A 27,063-nucleotide genomic window follows, 5' to 3' on the forward strand; every position below is an offset into this window, starting at 1 on the left:
GTTTTTCTACATTGGTAGGGATGTTTTTGGGCTTGGGGCTTCGCTAATGCACACGTGTTGAGTTGTCTGCCTTGTGTATTGCGTGGTGTAACATTGTGCTTTTCTGATTGCAAAATGCTTTAAGTCCATTGACTTTTTGCTTGCGTTAGTGGTTGTTGTCAGCTGTGCCTTTTCTACGAAGGCTTCTGGGGAGTGTTCTTACTATTGCGACTTTGGATAATGTCTGCGTACTTTGGTTATCAGAACTCTACATTTTCATTGCAAAGCCACCATGTCCAGTGTTGCTTTGGCCATATCTTTTCCATTCGTGTCTGTCTTTAGGATCGTGCAAAATCATTTGGGAAATTCCTGTGTCAATTCCAGTTTCATTTGAGCTTGTTCAGTACGGATAGCTTGCCTCATTCCCAGGTGCGTTTATCAGCCAAAGCTTTGATTTCTCTTCCATCTCTAAATTTACGTGGGACTTGTGAACTTTTACGTGTGTGTGAACGACATTGTGCTACCAATTTGTAACATCACCAAAAAGGTAACGCTAAAGTAAACGAACACTAATTATCAATTAAATCCCAGTAGATGTATATCAGTGCGCAGTGGAATGATAATAAGAGGTGCTCATAGGAAGAGGACCGTCAGGACCGATGATTATAAGTGCAAAATCAAGACAACAGGATTATAAATAACATGTATATTTTTTTCTTTTTTGAACCAGCGGATAGATAACATAGCAAGAACAATTTGGCAGGATTTTTTTTATAAATAGAAAGACTATACAGTATAAAAATGGAGCGTAGAAATAGACATCAATTAATATTTGGTAAGATTAAGAAAATTGAACGTACAAATAAATATAAATTAATTTAGATCATGACAATTAAAGAAGAATTGACTACAAATTGAAAAACTGCACAGTGAGAATGGAATATACAAATAGATTTGAATTGATACTTGGTAAGATATTTGAGTGCAGATGGTAAAAAAGGGAGTGTACAAATAGATACCAATAAATTTATAGTATAACAATTAAAGAAGACTAGACTGCTGTACAGTGAGAATGGAATATACAAATAGATATCAGTAAATTTAGGATACACATGTATTCTCAAAACATGGCTGATAACTAACAGGAGTACCAACTTGAAGAAAGTTAATACTGTATATTTAAAGCTTGTACATGAATAGTAGATTTTCCAACTTTAGTAATTAAACATAACAGCGATGCTAAGGGTAAACATGTGGTAAATAAATACCCTGATGGATAAATATGCGATACACATGAAAATCATTGCAAGCAATTCCAAGTACAGTAAAAATTCCTTAATTCGAAGTTGTTGGGACTCAAAAATCGGACTTCGAATTACGTGATTTCAAATTAACCGCCAATTCGCAATTCAGAAGTACCAACCCTTGCCGCGTTAATAATATCCTAAGGCCCGTTACTGCATGCAGTTAACCTTGATTCACAGTTTATACCTTTCAAAAGCCATGAAAAAAAAAAAAATTCCAAAATGTATCCAAGAAGGTGCATTTACAGTATTCAAATAATGCACTCGGATATCTCACTGGTAAACATAACCTCGCAACAAAAGAAAAAAAAAATTCAAAGACGAGGAGAAATCTATGCTGGCTCCCCTCCCATATGCAAGTGCTTTATTAATTGGATTACTATACTGTATGCATTTTAGATGCCTTGTATTTACACAGAGAGTAACCGATGCCCTTAAAATCGAACTTTCCTATGACTATCCTTGTGCGATTTCCCGCCATGGCACGTCTCTCGCACTTCAGAAATGTAAACACTTGCCGCGTCACAAAGTATTCAAAGACCCATTAATACATGCAGTCACCTCGATTCACAGTTTAAACCTTTCAAATGCCATGGAAAAAAACTGTTTCCGAAATGTATCCAACAAGGTGCATTTACAATGTTCAAATAATGCACTTGGATAAATCACTAACAAACATAACCTCACGCAACGAAAGAAAAAATCGCACAATTCAAAGATGAGGATAAATTATGCCGGTTCCCCTGTGCAAATGCATTATTTTTTGGATTTCTGTACTGTTTGCATTTTTAGATGCTTTGTACTGGCATGGAAAGTGCCCTTCGCCCTTAAAACATTGTAGCTTATCGAACTTTCCTATGACGAGGGGATAAAGTATCTCGCGTCCATGTGCATTGCAATGCACTACTATGACCCCCATCCCTCACCCTTGTACGATTTTCCGGCTTGCAATTTCTCCTTTGAAACCATAAGACCGTTTGGCCTCGCATTAAAATAAAGCAATGCAGTTTCACCGGCAATGAAAATATTGTTACAAGTAACTATTCTCATTTTGGTTCCGTATTGAAGTTGACGTATGTCTCAAGTATTATTACAATATTATAAGTCCACCTGTTCAATACAATACAATATGATCCACTATTTCATATGGACAAATATTTTTTATACATAATACATAAAAGTCAAAGGTACATGTTTCACCCTCCTTACGGGCATCATCAGCCTATATCAATCTTAAAAATAATACATATACTTATAAATTATAGGTTAAAATGTTGAAAAATGTTTTCGTAAAACATTATACAATAACATCTAAAACAACGATAATGCACCAAAGTATGTTAAAAGAGAGTGAATTAACAGTTTTGAAGATTAAAACGTGATTAAACATGAAATTTTGAGAGTTTAAAACTAAAATGGATCCATATTTGTATAATATCATTAAGACTGTGATGGCCTTGAGTGTAAACACAATCATCAAAGGGGGATGTTTCTTCAATTCCCAAGTTGAATCCAAGGTGGTAAAATCACTGTCAGTTGTTTAAAACGGAAATGTGAATGTAATAAACAAGTTAAAATGTATATGTTTGGGATATCTGAAAGTCGAGAAGAAAATGGAACTTCTGGAGAGGCGTTGCTTATGATAAAACGTATGTCAAAGCTAGCGGAGTTCGGAAATTATGTGGTAGTTGAATGGATCTAGAAGATAGTCAAGTTGATGTTATAATTCCGTTGAAACATTTGTTGGAAGAAATGCTGAAACAACCTGACGTACTTAATACGCGTGCTGTAACAACCTGACGTACTTAATACGCTCCGTACGAAAAACCCTGAACATTTCTTCCAACAAATGTTTCAACGGAATTATAACATCAACTTGACTATCTTCTAGATCCATTCGACTACCACATAATTTCCGAACTCCGCTAGCTTTGACATACGTTTTATCATAAGCAACGCCTCTCCAGAAGTTCCATTTTCTTCTCGACTTTCAGATATCCCAAACATATACATTTTAACTTGTTTATTACATTCACATTTCCGTTTTAAACAACTGACAGTGATTTTACCACCTTGGATTCAACTTGGGAATTAAAGAAACATCCCCCTTTGATGATTGTGTTTACACTCAAGGCCATCACAGTCTTAATGATATTATAAAAATATGGATCCATTTTAGTTTTAAACTCTCAAAATTTCATGTTTAATCACGTTTTAATCTTCAAAACTGTTAATTCACTCTCTTTTAACATACTTTGGTGCATTATCGTTGTTTTAGATGTCATTGTATAATGTTTTACGAAATCATTTTTCAACATTTTAACCTATAATTTATAAGTATATGTATTATTTTTAAGATTGATATAGGCTGATGATGCCCGTAAGGAGGGTGAAACATGTACCTTTGACTTTTATGTATTATGTATAAAAAATATTTGACCATATGAAATAGTGGATCATATTGTATTGTATTGAACAGGTGGACTTATAATATTGTAATAATACTCGAGACATACACAATGAAAATATTGTTCGGTGCCTACGAATTTATTATATACCAAACCAAACCAAACCCCATGGCACTACAGCCCATGAAGGGCCTTGGCCTACCAAGTGACCGCTGCTCAGCCCGAAGGCCTGCAGCTTACGAGGTGTCGTGTGGTCAGCACGACGTATCATCTCGGCCGTTATTCTTGGCTTTCTAGACCGGGGCCGCCATCTCACCATCACATAGCTCCTCAATTCTAATCACGTAGGCTGAGTGGACCTCGAACCAGCCCTCAGGTCCAGGTAAAAATCCCTGACCTGGCCAGGAATCGAACCCGGGGCCTCCGGGTAAGAGGCAGGCACGCTACACCTACACCACGGGGCCGGCAATTTATGATATGAGCCACGTTTATTTCGTCAACTGTCGGCATCACCAGTATTCGCGGATTCTGTTTTCCCGCACACTGCCTGTTGCGTGATATTATGGCGTTCCTTAAAAGGTTGAATACAAAAGAATTCCGATTTCACTCAACTTAGCAATCATGAAGCGCACTGTAGACCCACCGAAGTGAGTGTAAATGCCGAGAGCTACCCCTCCATGTTCCGGAACACGCGTTCTATTATGACGCGGAGCGGATAAACTTCAAGTTGAAATTACTCTATAACGTACTATTGTTTTAAAACGTAAAGGCAGTTTCGAATTTAAAGTCTGAATTTCGGTAATGGCGCCAACATTGTACTTTGAATTACGAATTATCCGTATTTCGAATTAAGCAATTGAAATAACATGCAAAACTATATCTCATGTTTCCGGGAACGAGAGCTTCTTCGAATTAGGCGGGATTTTGAATTAACTGATTTCGAATTATCGAGGTTCTACTGTACATATTTAGAAGAAATAGGTTATAAGAAAATTTGTTAACATAAAGATGTGAGACATGAAGAAAAACACTTGATCCAAGGTGTGGTGGTGATTATTGTTTTAAGAGGAAGTACAACTAGGCAACTCGATCCAAGGGATCATAGCATATACTTAGAATTTATAATGATTGTAACAAGTTCCACAATAACATGAGGGTCCTTTACAATGTGAAACATTAATAGAAAACTAGTTCCAATGGATCATTGTACATGCTAAGGATTTGTAGTGATCATAACACATTCCATAATAATACAAGTACGCATAAAAATGTGAAATATGACGGGAAATCTTACACAAGGTACAAAGCTAGTACAACTTATGGTATAAAGGGTCGGGATGAGAGAAATAGGATACCAAAAGAACACAACGCTAAGTGTACGTCAGACGTAGGTTATAGTAGACGGCCATCCAGTTGCATAATTGCAAGTTGACATGAATAAAGGTAAGTTCTCAGCATAAGTATCTTGATTGTCCACAAAGTGTAGAGCACTCACCCAACTCCTGCCAAGATGCCCGAGGTAAAGAATAATAGACTTAAAATTGAAATAAAAATGTCTCCAGATCTCTCACCTCAAGGTAGGAGCAGTGAAGTGAGGGGCAGAGAAAAATCTCACACCTCAACGAGGTGTTGTGCTTATTCCAGTCTCGATTCCACCTGCCGAATTAGGCAGGGTGGTGAGAATATATGGACAGAGAGATTATTCAAGAAAGTGTATTGTGACAAGCAGCTGAACTGATGACATATGACGTCAGCGCAGGAAACAGATGAGCATTAAATATGGTGACCAAACGAATATCAGCGGGAGGGAGTGGAGGATTAAACGTGCTAACATGTGCAGAGTAGAAATGAAGAGGCAAGTTCACTAAAACTGTTAAGTCAGTATATATAGCACACAAACTAGGATGGCACAATATCCCTCACACATGCGAAAAAAGTTCAGAAGAACTTTTTTTTAGCAGCGATGAAGTGATCCGAAGTCTTCAGTGGTGCAAGTCCAGCGTAGGCAGATAATGTAGGTAGAATCTTGAAGAGTAGACGAAGAGATGCTCCAATTGCAAAGTGTGGTGCTGGATTAGTGGTGGCGCCAACCAGGAAACAGCAGCACGTGGAAGTCCGTCAAAAGGTAGAAAAATAAGATGCACACACGCTGGAAGAAGAAATTAAATGAAGCAGAAAAGCCATACTACAGAATCGCAGGTGTGTTCCAGGAGGAAAGGGTAAAAGAAAAGAAAGGGAGGGGTAGGGATAATGGAACGCTCCAAAAAAAATGGGGGAGAATAACAAAGAAGTGTACATGGCAAATATTTACAACATTGTGATATTAATATGATCCCAAGGATAACTTTAATATAAAAAAAAAGGCATGTGTGAATGAAAGAGTGAGGTAGAATGGGGAAGATAGGGAAAAAGTGAGCACAGTGAGAGATGTGGCTTGAGATATAGAGACATAAACATGTTAAGATACATATCATTTAAGTTGAGAGAAGTGAGCTCTCTTTACATCAAAAGGAGAGGACACCAATTGTAAAATATCATTGACCGGAGTTTAGAGAGCGATCACACGGTATGGCCTAGTCCAAGAAAGAGAAAGCTTAGCGGAAATATTGTCTGGAGCAGAGCTCTGAGGGTGGGCTTGCAGCAAGACCAAATCACCGACTTTAAATTTTGACTGAACGCGACGACGATTATAACGAGTCTGGTGAATTTTCTGCGCGACCTACAAATTCTGAAGGGCAGTCTGCCATAAAAACTTGGAGGAATGGGAAGGTTGATCAGACAGAAGGGAGGAAAGGTTCCAATTCAAAGATAATGGAGAATTCAACTCCCGACCTAAAAATAATAGAGCAGGAGAATAACGTGTAGATTCATTAAGGGAAGAATTAATTGCTTGTGTTAAAGATGGTAATAAAGTATCCCATTGTTTATGATTATCATGATGAAAAATGGAGAGGGCTATCTTTAAGTTACGGTGATAACGTTCAACCATATTTGCTTGAGGATGGTAGGGGGTGGTAGTTACTTTTTTAATGCCTAAAGAGAAATAAGCATCATAAAATAGTTTAGATGTGAAAGTACTGGCATTGTTGCCATTGATGCTTTCACGCCCCGTACTTGTAGACATTATATAAGCTTTTGGGCTTATGCCCTGTCAAAAAAATAGGTGAAATTCTTTACGTTTCGCAGAGAACTGTGCTCTGTGTCATCAGAAGAAAATCTAGACTGTCCACAAGAAAGGCTTCGTAAACAGTGAGCTTTTGAATTTAGACGTTATAATAGAAGTGGAAATGGTATGTTCATTCGTCACCAGATGGCTCTTCGGGCGCGGTACAGCACTAGCGTTCGAAATGGAAGCTGGCGGAACCATCAGAATCAGTCTAAGAGGGTCACATAACATGTGTACGTAACATATGACATGGACAGGTGTATGACATTGACACAAGCCTGGAATGAAACATCTGGCGATGAGGAATGTACGAATATGGAAAACACCGAGACGAAATAACAATAGTGAAGGGACAGGGAAGGTAACTACCTACGTAAATCCTTAATGGCTGGTAACCAGGTATTACTTAATTGATAGTCAGTGTCCCTGTTGAAATTGTTAGGATTTCTACGTATTTCCACAGCTTCCCTTATAACCCTGGGCCTGTAATGTCTAGTGTGGGTAAGAGCTTGCGGTAAAGTATACATCGGCCAAACATGCCGGTCCATTGGTACCCGTATCAAGGAACATGAACGCAATATTCGTCTCAACCAGCCAGACAAGTCAGCAGGCACGCTCTATCGTCGTGTCATGGTGTCATGTTCCGAGATGCTCGAGCTCTTCGTGTTCAGGAGTAGGCCAAGTTTTTTGAAGCACTTCTCTGTTTCTGTATGGAGGTCTCTGGTATGGTTAATGTTTATTTTGTTGGATCATTGGAGATCTTGGCTTGCATTTTTGTGCTGTAGATAAGCCTCCCAACCACACTTGAAAAGACTGGATCCTTTATACTACTTTATCGGAGTATAACATGCTGTCTGGTGTATCTGTTGGAAGCTGAAGAACTTCTTTCAAGGTGCTTTTGATAAGTTTGTCAGTATCAGTTAGGAAACTTGCAGGTATTTGATGTAAAGGTGTACTGTGGAAGTTTTAGATCAAAGATGGGCAAATGTAGGTTGATAGCACATTAAATTTCTGGTGTGGTTGCAGTAGTGGAGTTGATGCTAATGCGTCTTGTTTATTCTTAAGTTTTTCCATCACTAATTTAGCATCAAATACAATAGCATTCTGATAGGTTACTCCGAGGTAGCAGATTGTCTCTGCAGTAGTTATAGATTTAATCTCATTGTAACCATCTAATGTTAGAGATTTGTAGGTAGGACTTCCTTTTACTATGGAAATGGATTTAGATTTGTTGACATTGATTGTTAAGCCAATTTCTTCTAATCTCTTGATGGCCATTTCGGTGATCATTTTAGCTGAAGTCTCGTTTTTTGCTACAATCAATGTATTATCAGCAAAGCCTAGAATGGTTACGTTAGGAAGGCCCGGCATTATACAATATCTGTGTTTTTCCTGGAACTCTGTTGATGAAAGTTCTTCTAAAATGTGGTTAGTTGCAATGTAGTAAAGCACCGTGATAAGGGAGGACCTTGTATTATACCTTTATTGAGAACAGTTGGTTTGATCTTCTTGTGATGGGATTTATTTGAAGATAAAATTAGATTGTAGTACCATTATTAGATCAGACAGTTTTGATGGTAGGGCGACGGAGGAGAGGGCTTCTTCAAGTGTTTGCTCTTTTGTTTGTGATTAATGTGTGTATGGCTGATGATATTTAAAATGTAGAAACCGGTCCCATGTTAAATAAATGTTGTAAATAACGTCTACACAAATCGTAATTTGTATTGAAAAGGTTGCTAACAGTGCAGTTCTGTGTTCTTGTGGATGAGATCGGCTTATGTGGATGCTCACTCTTAGCTTCCCTTTATACAGTTTACCACAATGTGGACAGCTGTGGTGTTAACAACTTCATCGGTGATAATCTGAGTCATCGTTTTAGGCGATTCGTCCAAAGGTTCCATTTCAGGTTGTTATAGCACCCTTATTCGCAAGAACAGAATTAATAATGGCACAGCATTTAATATAGCCGTATATAGTATATGGTAGTATGGTTCATGGTGTGGGTTACTGTAGTCACGTCCTAGTTCATGAACCATGGGCAACGGCTGAGTGCCCTAGTAAGTGGTCCTGAGAGTCGGGATACCAGTTGCTATGGAATGAGAGTGGGCATCTCGGACATATTCTGAGTCGTGGCCCTCCTTGTGCTCAGGCGGCTTGGACTATACAATTCACCGGTGGTCCATAACCCGTTAGAGGAGAGATCCTCACTTGGATTATGTGCAAGTAGGGTAGCATCCTGCTTCATGAATTTACCGAGCTCAGAACATTTTAAGCAAGCCTCGGACCTATGGGAGTAATGGAGTCCCACTCCCATATGACAGGCGAGGGACTCCTTGGAAACAACTTGGCGAACGAAATGGAATTCAATGGGGAGCTATCAATATTAATGGGGCTTATGGAAGAAAGAAAGTAGAACTGGCTGAGTCAGCAAAGAGGATGCATCTGGATGTGCTAGGGGTAAGTGATATTCGGGTAAGGGGAGATAGGAGATTATAAAGTGTACTTGACGGGTGTTAGAAAGGGAAGGGCAGAGTCTGGGGTAGGGCTCTTTATCTGGAATACCATTGCACGCAACATAGTTTCTGTTAGGCACGTAAATGAGCGAATGATGTGGGTAGATTTGTCAGTTGCAGGAATTAGGACTAAAATTGTTTCCGTGTATTCACCATATGAGAGTGCAGATGAGGATGAGGTTGACAAGTTTTATGAAGCATTGAGTGACATCGTGGTCAGGGTCAACAGCAAGGATAGAATAGTGCTAGTGGGTGATTTCAATGCGAGAATTGGGAATAGAACTGAAGGATACGAAAGGGTGATTGGTAAATGTGGGGAAGATGTGGAAGCTAATGGGAATGGGAAGCGTTTGCTGGGAGTTCTGTGCTAGTATGGGTTTAGCTGTTACGAATACATTCTTCAAGCATAAGGCTATTCACTGCTACAGATGGGAGGCTAGGGGCACCAGATCCATAATAGACTATATCTTAACAGACTTTGAATTCAGGAAATCGGTTAGGAATGTACGAGTTTTCCGGGGACTTTTCGATGATACAGATCACTATCTGATCTGTAGTGAACTAAGTATCTCTAGGCCTAGGGTAGAGAAAGTGAAATCTGTCTGCAAATGAATAAGGGTAGAAAATCTCCAGGACGAGGAAATTAGACAGAAGTACATGGATATGATTAGTGAGAAGTTTCGAACAGTAGACAGTAAGCAGGTTCAGGATATAGAAAGTGAATGGGTGGCATGCAAGGATGCTGTAATAGAAACATCAGGGGAATGCCTAGGAACAACTGTGTGTAAAGATGGAAAAAAGCCAACATCTTGGTGGAATGATTGAAGTGAGAGCAGCTTGTAAACGTAAAAAGAAGGCTTATCAGAAATGGCTCCAGACAAGGGCAGAGGCAGACAGGGATTTGTACGTAGATGAAAGAAACAGAGCGAAGCTAATAGTTGTTGAATCCAAAAGAAGTGGTTGGGAAGATTTTGGTAATAACATGTAGAGGTTTGGTCAAGCAGCAGGGAAACCTTTCTGGACAGTAATAAAGAAGGAAAAAGGAAATGAACAGTGTTTTGAGTAATTCAGATGAACTCATAATAGATCCCAGGGAATCACTGGAGAGGTGGAGGGAATATTTTGAACATCTTCTCAATGTAAAAGGAAATCGTCCTGGTGGTGTTGCGAACAGCCAAGCTCATGGGGAGGAGGAAAATGATGTTGGTGAAATTACGCTTGAGGAAGTGGAAAGGATGGTAAATAAACTCGATTGTCATAAAGCAGCAGGAATAGATGAAATTAGACCTGAAATGGTGAAGTATAGTGGGAAAGCAGGGATGAAATGGCTTCATAGAGTAGTCAGATTAGCATGGAGTGTTGGTAAGGTACCTTCAGATTAGACAAAAGCAGTAATTGCACCTATCTATAAGCAAGGGAACAGGAAGGATTACAACTACTATCGAGGTATCTCATTGATTAGTATACCTGGCAAAGTATTCACTGGCATCTTGGAAGGGAGGGTGCAATCAGTGGTTGAGAGGAAGTTGGATGAAAACCAATGTGGTTTCAGACCACAGAGAAGCTGTCAGGACCTGATTTTCAGTAAGCGCCAGGTAATTGAAAAATGCTACGAGAGGAATAGGCAGTTGTGTTTATGTTTCGTAGATCTAGATAAAGCATATGACAGGGTGCCGAGGGAAAAGATGTTTGCTATACTGGGGGACTATGGAATTAAAAGTAGATTATTAAAATCAATCAAAGGCATTTATGTTTACAATTGGGCTTCAGTGAGAATTGATGGTAGAATGAGTTCTTGGTTCACGGTACTTACAGGGGTTAGACAAGGCTGTAATATTTCACCTTTGCTGTTCGTAGTTTATATGGATCATCTGCTGAAAGGTATAAAATGGCAGAGAGGGATTCAGTTAGATGGAAATATAGTAAGCAGTCTGGCTTATGCTGACGACTTGGTCTTAATGGCAAATTGTGCCGAAAGTCTGCGGTCTAATATCTTGGAACTTAATAAGTGCAATGAGTATGGTATGAAAATTAGCCTCTCGAAGACTAAATTGATGTCAGTAGGTAAGAAATTCAACAGACTGACAGTTGGCACGATTTTATTATTCACCGGCGAGTCTGTCTGAACCAATTCTGAGTACTGCTGAAGTTTTGTGTTCAAGATGATTGAATGTCAGGTAGGTGATACAGAGCTAGAACAGGTCGATAATTTCAAGTGTTTAGGTTGTGTGTTCTCCCAGGATGGTAATAAAGTAAGTGAGATTGAATCAAGGTGTCGTAAAGCTAATGCAGTGAGCTCGCAGTTGCGATCAACACTATTCTGTAAGAAGGAAGTCAGCTCCCAGACAAGACTATCTTTACAACGGTCTGTTTTCAGACCAACTTTGCTGTACGGGAGCGAAAGCTGGGTGGACTCGGGATATCTTATTCATAGAAGTAACAGACATGAAAGTAGCAAGAATGATTGCTGGTACAAACAGGTGGGAACAATGGCAGGAGTGTACTCGGAATGAGGAGATAAACGCTAATTTAGGAATGAACTCGATGGATGAAGCTGTACGCATAAACCTGCTTTGGTGGTGGGGTCATGCGAGGCGAATGGAGGAGAATAGGTTACGTAGGAGAATAATGGACTCTGTTATGGAGGGTAAGAGAAGTAGAGGTAGACCAAGACGATGATGGTTAGACTTGGTTTCTAACGATTTAAAGATAAGAGTTATAGAACTAAATGAGGCCCACGACACTAGTTGCAAATCGAGGATTGTGGCGACGTTTAGTAAATTCACAGAGCCTTGCAGACTGAATGCTGTAAGGCATAACAGTCTATAATGATAATGTGCGTGTGTGTGTGTGTGTGTGTGTGTGTGTGTGTGTGTGTGTGTGTGTGTGTATGTATGTATGTATGTATATAGTATATTAATTTAGGGTGTTATGATCGCTAATTACCAACAAGGTAATTTTGCACAAATCACTGTAGAAAATGAAATCTAACAGACATAGCACGGTGTTAAAGCGCTGACCATATGATAGGTAATACGGACATGGGACCTCGCTGGACTTGGTTAATGGAAATGGACACTTGAGTGGTCAGATTTTCATTCATCGTTATGTCTTGATGGTATGACTGAGGATGTTAAATAGGCCCTTAATTGAACATGCCAGTACTTATCAAATAAATATTGAGAAGTAAATTTAAAAAGTCGAAATCAATTGCGGATCAAAACGCATCAAAACAAATTTTATGCATGGCCATGGCAGCAATAATTAAACGTAAACATGCATTAGGTACTCACAAAATATAAAAATCCTTCCTGTAAGTCTGTAAAACAGTGATAAGCTACACAATACGCTGTCAAAACACTTTAAGAACCCAACTAAAACAAGGAGGGAAGTCAACCAAGCCCAATTTCTCTAAAAATTATATAAAATATCAGTATCCAAAGTTAAGCTTGTCTTTCCAAGTCACTGCCATCAATACCGCAATATAGCACACGAAGTAGGATGGCACAGGCTTCTTTAATTTTCCCCTGATTATGTTGAGGGGTCTTGCATTTATGAACCCCCAAGTCCATCTTGATGGCTCTTGAGAATTTGTCAACGAAAGACATAAGCTTCATTATTGTTTCTGTGTTCAACTGAGATCACAGAGGTAAGACTTTTGTACTTGGATAACATATCAAAACCTTCTTTTAATCTTTTAATGCTAAAAGACTATGTACATATTTCAATGTGTCACTATGCCAGTTTTAATTATTATGTCCTTGCTCTTTTGTTTATGGCTAATGATGACATTTAAAATGTCGAAACAGGTCCCATGTTAAATAAATGTTGTAAATAACATCTACACAACACGTAATTTATATTGAAAAGGTTGAACTTTATAAATAACTTATCTCTGTGAATTTGTCAATCACTCTTATTAGGCAAGTTGGTGTTGATTCGATGCGTAAACCTTTGTCGCCCATAAACACGAGGTGATTCAAAATATAAAGCTTTTCTCCCCCAGATCCAATTCTGAAGCTATACAGTGAAACCTCATTAGTACGTTTCTGTAGAGGACAACGAAAAAAATTGTATCAAACGGGAAAACATACCATGGAGATACAGGAGAGACTAAAAAGTGTGAAAAAGTCGAGAGAACAAATATCAATAATTCTCTACTGGAGCCTGTTAAAGTAACAAGAGACTATTAAAAGATGTGAAAACAGATATGACTTTTTTTGCCTTTGGGCTCATACCAGTAGCTACAAGTATGTACATATTATAGCAGATTACTTTTTTCCTAAAACAATTGCATGATGAATTGTTAGTTGAAGCCTTAGGTTTCTGACCAGTTCGTAATTAAACACTGTTTTCTGGTCACTTTGTTCGAGCATGAATTTCTCGCGAGGTTATAGTCGCCATACGCGATTAAGCGTCTTCGACTGTCATCTTGAACACGGAACTTCAACAGTACTCAGAATTGGTTCGGACAGACTCGCCGGTGAATAATAAAATAGTGCCAACTGTCAAACCAGCAGTTTGTATTTTTGTATTAATGGTACACCACTTTACCATTACCTGCATCTTTACATAATTTTTTGAATGGGATAGGCCTACAGTATATGGAAGCCTTATTATTTAACGGCTCCCACAAATGACCTGTCGAAGATCCTCTATTGTTGCACTACAGGCTTAATTTTACTTCAGTCATACCACACTGATTTTAATCATCTTATCACAAGAACAGTTATTGGCATTACCTTGAGTGGTAAAAAGAAGTGAAGTGATTGTCGCGTGACTGCCTACTTACGGACTTACAGGATAATCGTGAGAATTTCAGTAGCGCGGTACATGCAGTATCTGTCTTGTGATAGCCTAGCTGTGGATAAGAAAAGGGTTGTAAAACCACTCAGTAATGAAGAAAAAAATAAAATCCTTCAAGAAGTAGATAGGAATCCACTTCTTAAGCACGTAGAGTTGGTGCGAACGTTAAAACTAGCACCTACTACTTTGAACACTATTGTGGGCAACCGAGACAGTATTGAAAATGCGTATAAACAAAATAGAAACGGTAAAAGAGAACGAGTGCGCGAAGGAAAGTTTCCAAAGTTGGAAAGATGATTTTGAATAAATAAAATTCTAACTTCTGATTGGAATGCGAAATAGGCTACAAGCACAATAAAGTGCACTGGGTTATTCATCAATCCCACTGACAACAAAGACCATTCTAGAACAAAATATAAACCACTTTTTTCTTTGAAAAATCAAATGTTCATAGATATGTCTCTCGGTCATGACCGTCCACCAACGGCTGCATGGTTGCTAGAGTTACACTTCCATTACACATTTTGTGGCGGTAACTTCCATGACACATAATTTCAGATGACTCCCAGCCATAAGCCATGTATGTCAACAGGACAGCTTTGAAGAAGAAAAAAAATTGTAAAAACTGAATTCAGCGTTCCTGGCCGCAGTAGAATCTATTACTGTGCTTTAACTTAGCACTGTCCTGTCTTGTCGCAGGCGTGCTCAGTTCGAACTATGATAAAATAATGCCTTAAAAATATATACACCCTGGGTTTTGATGGGGAACATATAACTAATATGGACATGGTGAGATCGACTAAAAGCTACCGGTATAAATAAAGCAAGGCAAGGCATGATGTCAGTTTAGGAAAAATTATGTCTTCATTCAAACTAAATAAGAAAAAAAAATACGGCAAAAATTTTACAAGACTCAGAATTATCCTCTCAGCTTGATAAAGTCCATCTTGTGAATCGAAATATCGTACAAATATACCGACACACATACTTAACATAACAAATCAAAAATTCAAGAATTTTATTTATTTTACACTTTGGTTAGCGTGCTCGCACCATGCCCCTGGCTTTCTTTTTGTTAACACTTTCAACTGTAGATGGGTACATTCCCCTTTCCTGCACACTTGACATTGCAGTAGGGGTACCTAACCTTAAGAAAAGACGTGATTTAATGCGCAAAGGGGAGACAAAAATTAATCTAACTGTACAATATACAGTATATATAACACGCTGAGTGGTAAAACATCCTATGCACAAATACATACACCTCATGAGCACAACAAACACTTTGGATCGGAACCACACACAAAAATCACATAAATGGCAAATATACACCAAGAAACAAAAACATGTCATAATTTCCAGGGCTCACCAAGAAAAGCATGCTGCATTTACGCAACTCTCATTCAATCAAAGTCCGATGGAAAATATAACGAAATAAATTTACACTTTAAGCAACACTTCCTATTCAACGTAGGTTCCTGAAATAAATAATATGACACAAAATCAATCCACTTGTGGACTTTATAACAACATGCACAAATCAATGTGGATTCCTGAAATAATTTACGTGACACAAATTCATAAAAATACCAGAATAGGCTTTAATTTTCAGCACATAATTCAATGTTGGTCCCTGAAAAAGATTATATGACACAAATATTCCTCAGCATTGTTATATCATAAAAGAAAATTCAAGCAAACGTCATGATATAAGAATCTCGTCTACCGCAACAACCGTAGTGACATGGACAAAAGCCAATAAAATCATCACGAAGTATAAGGCCGCTAAAATACAACTCTCCTTGGTAAACACATATATCACCCTCGCCAACATATGGCGGAATGACTGAAAGCGGAGATTCAGTCTCCCAAAATAATGCAGCAAATATAAATTTTAAAAAACAGTGCACCCGTACAGTCGGTTTCATGGAGTTCTGCTCTCAGGGTCTTGCAAAGGTTCTTCTTACTACAAGAATTTATTGGGATAATTGTATGCCTCAGCTAGCTAGGGTGTCTGAATGCCAGTTAAATGCTGTTATATGTATCATCGTATCAGTTGACATCTAAAAGTGACGATAAAATCAAATAGCTTCAGGAATCCTATTGGGTGATCGGCTTACCATATTGTGAATTTGATTAGTTAAGTCATACCATCGAGTTTTATACCATGATTAATTTTATGCTTGACGTTATACTATTTGATATACCACATGATCGCTTGTAATTATAATCGTTGTTTCCAGATTGTTTAGGCTCGAAATATTGATGTATTGATGTCACCTTGTATATGTTGATCAACACAATATCATTATATACTGTCATGGATGATTTGGCATATCTAAATTACATTGGACAACAACTGAGATATTCTGGAGGTTGTCTGAAACATCCCTCATTCACGGTGTAGAAAACTGGGTCGAGATTAACCTGCCAGTTACTAGAATACTACAACCAGGGTAATTACCACTGACCATGAAAAACCAGTTCCCATTCAGCCACGGGACAACTCATCTTATTTTAACCCGTAACTAGGTAAATATTTCCCATTTAAATGCTGGACTGGAAATAGTGAAGTTTATGTCCTTGGAAAATCTATCTAGACAGGCAGGTTACTATGCATTGAAATGATTATTTGAAACTGTTCTCTCTTGTGGCAAATCGAAAGATGAATGCCATTCTCCCAAAGTTTAAAATCTTGAATACTTAAATGCTGTCTGAGCATCTTCAACCTAAGTTATAAGTCCCCACACGATCAAGATACACAAGTCCTGGCCCACACTCGCATAAATGATACTTCTCATTACGTTACCTGCGCAGAATCTTCCAAATAAAAGGGTAGCTAGCCCACCCGCTCGTCGCTTTTATTAATTCGTCCTCTCGGGCGCCGTTGTATGCTCGATTGGGGCCATCACTTACATAGGCCAATGCCTAGCCAAAATGACTTGTGACGCTATCATATCATTGGTTCATTACATCGCGAACCTGATGCTTACTTCAAATGTATCTTGCCAGCTTCTCTAGTCTCTTGCCGGGCTTCTGAAATGTTTTCAATTGGTTCTGGCTGTTGGAGTTCCATTGTTTCCTTATTCTGCTTTGTGTACTTTATGTCGAAATCCCATTCTAAACATAGCTGGCGAGCAAATAGACCTGGGCTCCAAGCTTCCTGTAGAAATTGCAACATGTACTGATGAATGTGGATGTTCTCTGCCAGTTACCAAGACTTAATAAAAATGAAATATTCTTTGTACACCCAAATAAATGACTGATTAATTAAATGAGCACTTCAATAAGGGCTCAATATTGTAATTTTGTGTATTTTATTTAATTTGCATCTGTAATCTATATTGTGCTACTGACACAAATGAATAAACTTAGCTGGGTCTTGTTGGTTGCATGGATCTTTTGGCAACAAATGTGAAATGCCTTGGTTAAATAAGGAGCCTTTTTCCGGGTGTTAGACGACCTCATTAGTAAGTTTTATTATCATTAATCTTTGATGTAAACATGTTAATTTCTCTAACCAGAAGTTCTGCTGTTTCTTTGGTCTGGGAAGATTTTCAGTTCACTTAACTGACATCAAGAGTGTGAAACTTCATGCTCGGAAGATTTGATCCACTCGGTACTAATGTTATATCCAACAGCTGTACGAAAATATTCACCCCAAATTTAAGTTAACTGCTCCCTAGCTGGATAAGAACTGTCTACTTTTGCACTGTTTTCTAGTAGGGTTCTGTATAAATTCTCTCTGATCTACAAAATATAGTATTCTCTCTTCTCTGGTCTCTGCTCATCCAGTATCTGGGAAGTCTGGTTGAGGCTACTGATAATTTCTGCATCAAAGTGTCAAACATTGTCCAAGTGTTCCATTTATTTCTTCCCACTGAAAGTGGTTTTGATGTTGCTTGATGACATTTTGCAACTAGTCCTCTGAGCTGCTTTGTTTCTGCACCATTGACAAAGGCTTCCACTCTCACTATGTCTCTGTGAAGGTATCAGTGTCCTTAACTAATATCCTTTCTCACCCTAGGATTATTTTTAGTTCTTTGTCTTGTTGAATGCTTTATCTGGAATTTTGCTCCTAAGTTTTTACAACTGCAACTGCCCCACATTTCCTTCAAACAGAGTCATTGCTCTTCTTATTTCAATTTCTAATCATCATCATCATCATCATCATCATCATCTGGTTTGAGTTCTGGAGTGTGAGGTTATAGTCATGGTGAATTACACTCATCAGTTACTCCACCAGCAGGTATTACTTTTGAGAGGAGAGTTCTTCCTGACCTCCCTCTTCCTCTTCTCCATCCTCACCTGGGAATCTGAAACAGTTTTCTGTGTCATGTGGAGAAGACTGCCAGATGCCAGAAGATCAACCAAATTTTGTGCTTGAGCCTTGAATGCAGTGTTAGTTTGCACTTGAAATTGCATGTGTTATGAGTGGAGATTTTAATTGACGACTTCTTGACGACTTTGTCTTTTAGTTTATTAAATTTTGCTGATCTATCCTGTAATGTGTGGCCGGCCCTGCAATGTAGGGGTAGCGTGCCTGCCTCTTACCCGGAGGCCCTGGGATCGATTCCCGACCAGGTCTGGAATTTTTACCTGGATCAGAGGACTTGTTCGAGGTCCACTCGGCCTACGTGATTACAATTGAGGAGCTATGCGACGGTGAGGTGGCGGCCCCAGTCTAGGAAGCCAAGAATAACGGCCGAGAGGATTCGTCGTGCTGGCCATACGATACCTCGTAATCTGCAGACCATTGGGCTGAGTAGCATCGCTTGGTAGGCCGTGGCACTTCTGGGCTGTTGTGCCATGGGGTTTGGTTTGGATCATGTAATATGTTAGAATAGTTTCTTCTAATATACTTGATCTTATGCTCTGTGGCTTGATTGACCTAGCATTCTGTTGGTTCTCTTTTTCACCTTGTCACATTGGTCATCATCTTAGAAAACAACAATTTTTTGAACAGCAGTTTCCTTCATGTTGATCTCATGCCAACATACATGACCAAAATATTGTAGAATTGTAGACAGCTTCTACAAGGATAGCTTTTCCTTCACATTGAGTTCACTCGTAATTGATTCATTATTTCTTTTCTCCTGCCACGATATCAGTAGAATCCTCCTATATGACCAGATCTCAAAAGCAGCTATTCTTCTCTGATCTGCATGTCCAAGCTTTTGTGCTGGAAAGGAACATTGGAAAACAGAGACCGTCAGCAGCCTTGGTTTGGTGGGTGTGCTAATTGCACAATCCTTCCTGATGAGTCAGTTTTGCTACGGTATCTCGTGGTATTGCAGTTCTCTGCTATATTTAATCTGTTGAGCTACAATCCTTTTCTGCAACAGAGCCCAAGTAATTAAAATTATCATTCTCTAATTCAGACAGTGTTTGTGGGCAACCAGGAATGAGTTAGCTGGAAAATTTATAATGTCTAATAGCGGAATATTTATATTGGTATTAGTTTTTGTGGGCGCGATCTTTGTTGACCCTCCGATTACATTTATAACTTTCACTTTTAATTAATTAATTAATTAATTATTTTTTTTAAGTTCTCTCATTTCTTTTTCAGATTGCACATAGAGTTTAATGTTATCCACAATCTCATTTTGCTGATTTGTCATCCACCCACTTTAACACCACCACTGCAATCATCCAGAATTGCCCTTATGAGGGGATAATACTTTGTATTTGAAGATGATAATTGTTTGTATTGCAGGGAGGACAACATTGCAGCAATTACCAGTTGGATGAAGGAGCAGCCATATTACAGTGTTGAACGTAACGCATGTGGCGCAGAGATCTTGGAGCCCGAAGTGGTCCAGGAGATAGAGAACATTGTAGACAACTTCTACAAGACAAACTGTCGCGTTAAGACAGTTACCATGCAAGTGAAACCATACCTGCTCTACAAGGTGTGTATATAACTCTTACTATTACAATTGAAAGGTTTAGTGAATGAGGTAGATGTGATATAATTTCAGTTTTGTTGTACACATTGATTTTTTTGCGTCACATGAGTTTGCTAAGTGAGTGCATTGTCCTGGTGTTAGATCCAAACAGAGCAAACAAAATATGATCCCTGTTTAATGTAAGTTGTATCTGCTATTGTAATGTCATGTTTTTCCATTACCTCATTGGTATTTGTGTTCACTTAAATTTTTTCTACTGGGCAAGTTGGCCATGTGGTTAGGAGCGTGCAGCTGTGAGCTCGCATCTGGGAGATAGTGGGTTCGAATCCCACTGTCAGCAGCCCTGAAAATGGTTTTCCGTAGTTTCCCATTTTCACACCAGGCAAATGCTGGGGCTGTACCTTAATTAAGGCCACGGCCGCTTCCTTCCCACTCCCAGGCCTTCCCTATCCCATCGTCGCCATAACACCTATCTGTGTTGGTGCGACGTAAAGCAAATAGCAGAAATAAAACAAGTAAAAAAATAATAATAAATAAATTTTTCTTCATGTAAAGCTTGGAAGACTTTGCTGAAAGTCTGGAATCTAATATCTTGGAACTTGAAAATAGGTGCAGTGAATATGAAATGAAAATTAGCATTTCCAAGACTAAAACAATGTCAGTAGGGGAGAAATCTAAGGAAATTTGAATGTCTGTTTTGTAATACCAACCTGGAACAAGTAAATCATTTTTTAAATATTTAGGATCAGTATTCTCCCAGGATGGTAGTGTAGTAAGTGAAATTGAATTGAGGTGCAGCAAAGCTAATGCACTGAGCTTGCAGTTGCAATCAACAGTATCCTGTACGAAAGAATTCAGCTCCTGGATGAAATTATCTTTACACCAGTCTGTTTTCAAACCAAGCTTGCTGTCTGGAAGTGAAAGCTGGGTGGACTTGGGATATCTTATTCATAAATTAGAAATAACAGACATGAGTGTAGCAAGAATGAACACCGGAATAAACATTTGAGAACAATGGCAGGAGGGTACTCTGAATGAGGAAATAAAGGCTAAGTTAGGAATGAACTCAACGGTTGAAGTGGTGTGCATAAACCAGCTTCAGTGATGGTGAATGGAAGAGGGTAGATTACCTAAAAGAATAGGGGACTCATGTCACGGAGAAATAGAGGGAGACCAATACAGTAGTAATTTAAAGATAAAAGGTATGGAAATAAATGAACCCACAGAGCTAGTTACAAATAGAGGGTTGTGGAGGCGTTTAGTAAATTTAGTGAGGCTTACAGACTGAATGCTGAAAAGCATAACAGTCTTTAATGAAGATGTATGTATGTATTGAGCCCATATTGAAGTGCTCATTTAATTAGTCATCTATTTGAACGTATAAAGAATATTTTATTAAGTACTAGTAACTAGCTGTGAACATTTCCATTCAGCAGCCCATGTCGTAATTTCTGCAGGCAGCTTGGTGCTCTGGTTTATTTGCTCGCCAGCTGAGTTTAGAAGGAGGAATTTCAACATGACGTACACAAGGCAGAACAAGGAAACAATAGAACTCCAACGGACAACATTTCGGAGAACCGGCGAGAGGCTACAGGAGCTGGAAATATACATTTGAAGTAAGCATCATGAGTGCGATGTGCTGGACCAATGACATGATAGCGTCACCGTCAATTTGGCTAAGCATTGGTCTATGTAAGGGATGGCCCCAATCGAGCATACAACGGCATGTTAGAGGACGAATTAATAAAAGCGATGAGCGCGTGGGCTAGCTACCTTATTATTCAGCGAGATTCATGCAGGTAACATCATGAGAAGTTTTCATTTACGTGAGTGATCGTGTGGGGACTTGTAATTTTGTTGGAAGACTCTTAGTCTGCATTTAGTTTTCAGATACTGGGAGAATGGCATTTAACTTTTGATTTCCAGAGGGAGAGAACTGTGGTCAGTGGTCACTGGAAATTACCCCAGCCGTAGCACTCTAGTAACCGGCAGGTTAATCTTGACCTAATTTCTACATCGTGAATGAGGGGATGTTTTAGACTCGCAAACCAATGTGTTAAAATTAATGAAAATTCAAGATTGATTTGATTTGTTAAGTAAGTGTGTCGGCATACAATCGTATGTTTGTATGATTTATATTTTGATTCTCAAGATGGACTTTATCAAGCTGAAAGAAAAATTCTGAGTCATGTAAAAATTTGGATCATTTGATACTTTTTGCTATTTTAAAAAAATGTTTTTTTGTTTATTTTAATAAACAGATTTTCCTCCAAAATCTGACGTCATGTTTCGCCTTGCTTTAGTTGACCTCGCCATGTCCATGTTAGTTATATGTTCCCCATCAAATCCAAGGTGTATGTAATTTTTTTTTAAAAATCATAGTTCAAACTGAGTACCCCTGGGAGCGGTTGACTAGTCTGGGGCAAATTACCTTGATGGTAGAAACGGGGACAGTATGTATGTACTCATGTTTGTACTCGCCTATAACTCTCCCTCGCCTGTATATTTTTCAAAAGACATCAGTTCTCAAACCATGAATGATCACAAGGATCCCGAATTTTTACAATTTAGTCAATGGTAACTGAAAGTATTAAAAAAATTTAAAATAATCAGGAAAGAAATATCTGAAACGAAAAAAGAAAAAAAGAAAGAACATTAGCAATGAGTTTCATATTGATCGTATTGAAATATAGATTACAAATAGGGGCGGGGAACTAAAAATGGTTCCACCTATTCAATACTTTTATTAATATAAGGACTACATTAAGTTGGGACTAGTTTGGATCCTGCCATGAGATCATCTTCAGCCAAAAATTATTATGTACGCTTGACAAGTCATAACATAGAAACAACGAATGTTAAAAATAGGTTGTACAGGAAATTAAAATGAACAGTCTTAGTTGGTATACATTGTTGGATTAAAATTGCATAACAGTCCTGCTGAAATAGCATCATCAGTTTTCCGCTCCAGCAAGCCGGATGTGGGTGTTAGGAGCCTCTTCCAGTTCGTCCTGTCCATCCACAGTTGATGATCTACCTTTTGCTGCCAATTTACATCACATTTGGCAAGGTCTTTGAAAATTTGCTTTTCCCAACTATCACGAGGCCTCCCTCTGGGCCTCTTACTAACAGCTTTCGTTTCATAGTATGCTCTTGGGGTCCTAATTGGAGCCATCCTTCTCATATGTCCATACCATCATAAACTGCTTAATTCGAAGGTTTCCAACAGGCTCCTGTCCAATCCAAGTGGTTGCCGAATACTTTCATTCCCTGTTTTGTCTCTCATTGTCTTTTAGCAATATGACCGATGGAACTTGATTTCAGTGGCCTGTAGGCAACTTTGTGCAGATCTAGTCAATGTTGCTGCTTCCAGTCCGTATGTTAGAATTGGTAAAAGATATGTTTTGGACCGCGTGAGTTTGCAAGCTTGGGGAAATGAGTCATCCCACGAACGGAGTGGTAGAATTTTGATGCAGCTTGTATTCTATTGCCTATTTCTTGGTTTATGGTATTGTCAGAAGAAACAAAGCTCCCTAAGTATTTGAAGTTATTGATAATGTCTATTTCTTCATTTCGCACTAGCAGGTTGACTGCTTCAGGATTTCGACTCATCACTAAACTGATGGTTTTAGTTTTTGCTGACGATTATTCCCATTCTTTCAAATTCTTCTTGCCAAAGATCTAGTTTAGCTTGAACTTCTGCTTCTGTCTCACCCTATAGCATAACATCATCAGCTAATACAAGTGCATTTGTTGTCCGATCCTTCATTTCCACGGCTTTTATAACCCCATCCATTATAGCAGGGCCTCTCAAACGCCCAAAATCTTACACATGCAAATGGAGGCGCAGAGACTCCGTGCACTGTGCATTGGTTCGACTCGGCTCAACTCGGCTTGACTCGGATGGTGTAGTGCGCTGACAGTGATGAAGTGTTCGGTGGTAGACGGCTTGTTTATCACTGAAATAGTTAAGCGCAAGACAACGACATAATAATCAAGCAACCTGTTTCAAAGAAAGCAAAGTCCTCCAAAAGTCCATTTCAATCGAACTGGGAATTTGCGTATTTTTTTGTCAGTCGTGACGATAAAGCGAAATGCTTAATCCGTGTGACAATAATTATGTAACAAATTAATCAAAAAGATCTATTTTCCAATACAAAGGCTTTGCTCAAATTCTACGAGAATTTGTCGAAGGAAGATTTTCCTAAGCTGGATCGAGAAGCAGCGAAGATGATTTCTACGTTTGGTTCCACATGCATATGTGAAAGGTTTTTCCTGTTTTGATTTGTACGAAAACTAGATTGCGTGCGAGTAGGCCTATTTCTGATTGTAATTTAAAGAAGGCTCTCAGAATTGCTGTCAGCCGGTCCCTTGTTCCAGGCATAACTGGTATCATTGAAAAAATAAAGGAAAAGAAGAGCTAGAGAAGAAAAGTTGTCTGCTCAAACCAAATTGGAAGAAGAGTGTTTTAACACCAGTAACATTGTCCTATACAACGTCACCGCTCACCGCACATAAACATTTCACAGTAAGGGGAGAATCAGTGGGGAAGGTGAAGAAGGTGAAGACAGGCTGAACGGGTGAGACAGATGTAGGGGAAGTGGAGTGGGGGTTTGCACTCTGATCAACCTAGTGAAGTCTTCTCCTGCACCTTGCACCGTGCAGTGCACAGGCGCATGCACCCTGAGAGGCCCTGCATTATAGTAATGAAGAGAAGTGGCGATAGACAATTTCGTTGTTGGACTCCGCTCTTGGCCTCAAAACAGTTTGACCTGCCTCGTTGAATTTGCACACAGCTCTTTGTGTCTCGATATAGTTGTTTTACTCGAGCTATAATCTCATCTGGCACTTCTTTATGTCTCAGACATTCCCATATTTGCTTACGTGGTACATTATCATATGCCTTCTCAGTATCCAAAAATACCACTATAACCATTGTATTTTTATCCCAGTATTTTTCAGAAGCATTCTTGTCAAAAAAATGAAGCTATGAAACATGTAGTCCTTAATAAAAGTATTGAATAGGTGGAACCATTTTTAGCTTTTTGCTTTCCTATTGAAAAAAAAAAAAATCCGGAGAGTTGCAAAAGATCTTTCAAGTGACCTGGCAGCAAATGGAACATTTCAGTTAAATGTAAAACCCAGGATTCTGCAACACCTTGGCATTAATCGTGGTTTTGGCTACTCTCTCCACCTACCCTGCATTTTCATGCTCTTTCAGCTTCCAAGCTCCACCGCCTGCAGTATGTAATTAACAAGCCTCCAGTACACTTGCAGGAGTGAGAATGAGCAAGAAAACAAATTGTACAGCATCTATCAAGTTGAATGTGTTAGAATATGCTGTGGGAATTGGAGTGAGAACGGCAAGTCGTAAATGCGAAGTGCAGCCGTGTACGAGTCGTTAATGGCATAACTAGAGAGAGAAATTGGGAGGAAAGAGGGGGGGGACTTGTAATTCCTTCCGCGGTGTGAAGAAAGGAAAATATGAAAATGTAGATGTAAGAATTCTGGAGTGGGTTGGTGAAACAAGAGACAACAGCTACACTGTAAATAATGAAATGATGCAGTTTAATGTGCATTAAATTGCACAGTCTTGGTATAATGGTGAAGGACTTTAAAGCAAGTAGAAGTTGGTCAGAACTCTTTATGCATCAAAATTGACTAAGTTTGTAGAGGAGGACATCCCTATACCGGAGGCTTCCATCAGCTTGTACCGAGAAAGTGATCAAATTTCAACACTTTGTCACAAGACTTTGGATGTTACAACACTGTATAGCCTTGAACTTCGCACGGCACTGTGGTGTGGGCACATTGTTTAGTCATGTGACCAGTCATCTGTGATAATGCAGGAGGAGGGTGATACAAAACTGTGTAAATATGCTAATACTTTTTGTGTAAATATTGATATAAATATTTTGTGTGTTGATTTAAAGATGCTAAATGTTCCTCTTTCTGGTTTTTAAATAATGATAACCTCCCCTATTGAAAATTATGGGGGAAATAGGGGATGTTACAGGCAAGTAAATACTGTATGTTTTTATGCATGATAAGGTTGCTTCTTGTATGCTCTGTGTTTTTGCATGTTTTGTTCAAATTATTTATTACTTTTTGTAACTTAAAATCTATACTAAGGGCTCTAAATGAAAGGGCTGGGATATAAGCCATGGCAATTTTTTCCCCTCTTTTTTGAGAATGCCAGCGTGGGTGGAAAATATGAAATATAGAAATATACAGAGGAAAGGATATGGTTAGTGCAGAGTTTATGATAGGAGTTATCCATAAAAACCCATCAATGACGTTGTGCTACTCATGTTCATTATCCTCGACGGCATAACATCATGGATTTAGTGTGAAAGTGGTATTTGATAGCATTGCACGCACCCATCTTGAAGACCTTCAGAGTAGTTCACAACATGCTGCCAACAATATGGGAGGTGCTGAATACCATTTGCTTCATCATGTGCGAATCTGGTCATCTATTCCAGCACAGCATTTGCAGTGTTTGTGTCCCAAACTGTGTACCATGTATTGGTTCCTTCACTTTTGGTATCAGGTTGAAATTGCACAGAGAAAGGTCTGGAGAGTGTGGTGGGCACTCCAGTACTTCCCATCCCCTGTGCTCCAGGAGGCACTGCACACACTCTGCTGTACAGCATGTGGTCTTGCATTGTTGTGGAGAATGATTCCATTGTCCAGAGGATCAGGATGTTTCTCCATAATGGCACAACATACGTGTTTTAGAACAAAGTTCCTCTAGTAAGTTGCTATCATTGTTGTGCCATGTAGAATGAAGTGACCTGCAGTTACCCCCTTCATGTCATACGCAACCATGAGCTTCACTGTAGAAGTAATTGGTCTAAACTTCTGTCTTCGTAGCGATCATGAATGTCACCACTGCACAGTGGGTCAAAATCGAAATCTAGGGGGACAAAATTATTTTTACGTTTTAATTATGGATTTAGAGTGAATGCAATGTAT

At 38.9% G+C, this 27,063-nt stretch overlaps 1 protein-coding gene across 1 annotated transcript in view; it reads left to right on the plus strand.

Annotated features, from left to right (window-relative positions):
- The window catches only part of pcm (pacman), a 668,873-nt gene that overhangs the window by 359,178 nt on the left and 282,632 nt on the right, over positions 1-27,063 (plus strand). Inside the window, exon 22 of the mRNA XM_067150369.2 lies at positions 19,893-20,088. Within this exon, the coding sequence (XP_067006470.2) occupies positions 19,893-20,088 (196 nt within the window). The remainder of the gene's footprint in view (positions 1-19,892; positions 20,089-27,063) is intronic.

This window comes from Anabrus simplex, chromosome 6, assembly GCF_040414725.1.
Source record: "Anabrus simplex isolate iqAnaSimp1 chromosome 6, ASM4041472v1, whole genome shotgun sequence".
NCBI lineage: Eukaryota > Metazoa > Arthropoda > Insecta > Orthoptera > Tettigoniidae > Anabrus > Anabrus simplex.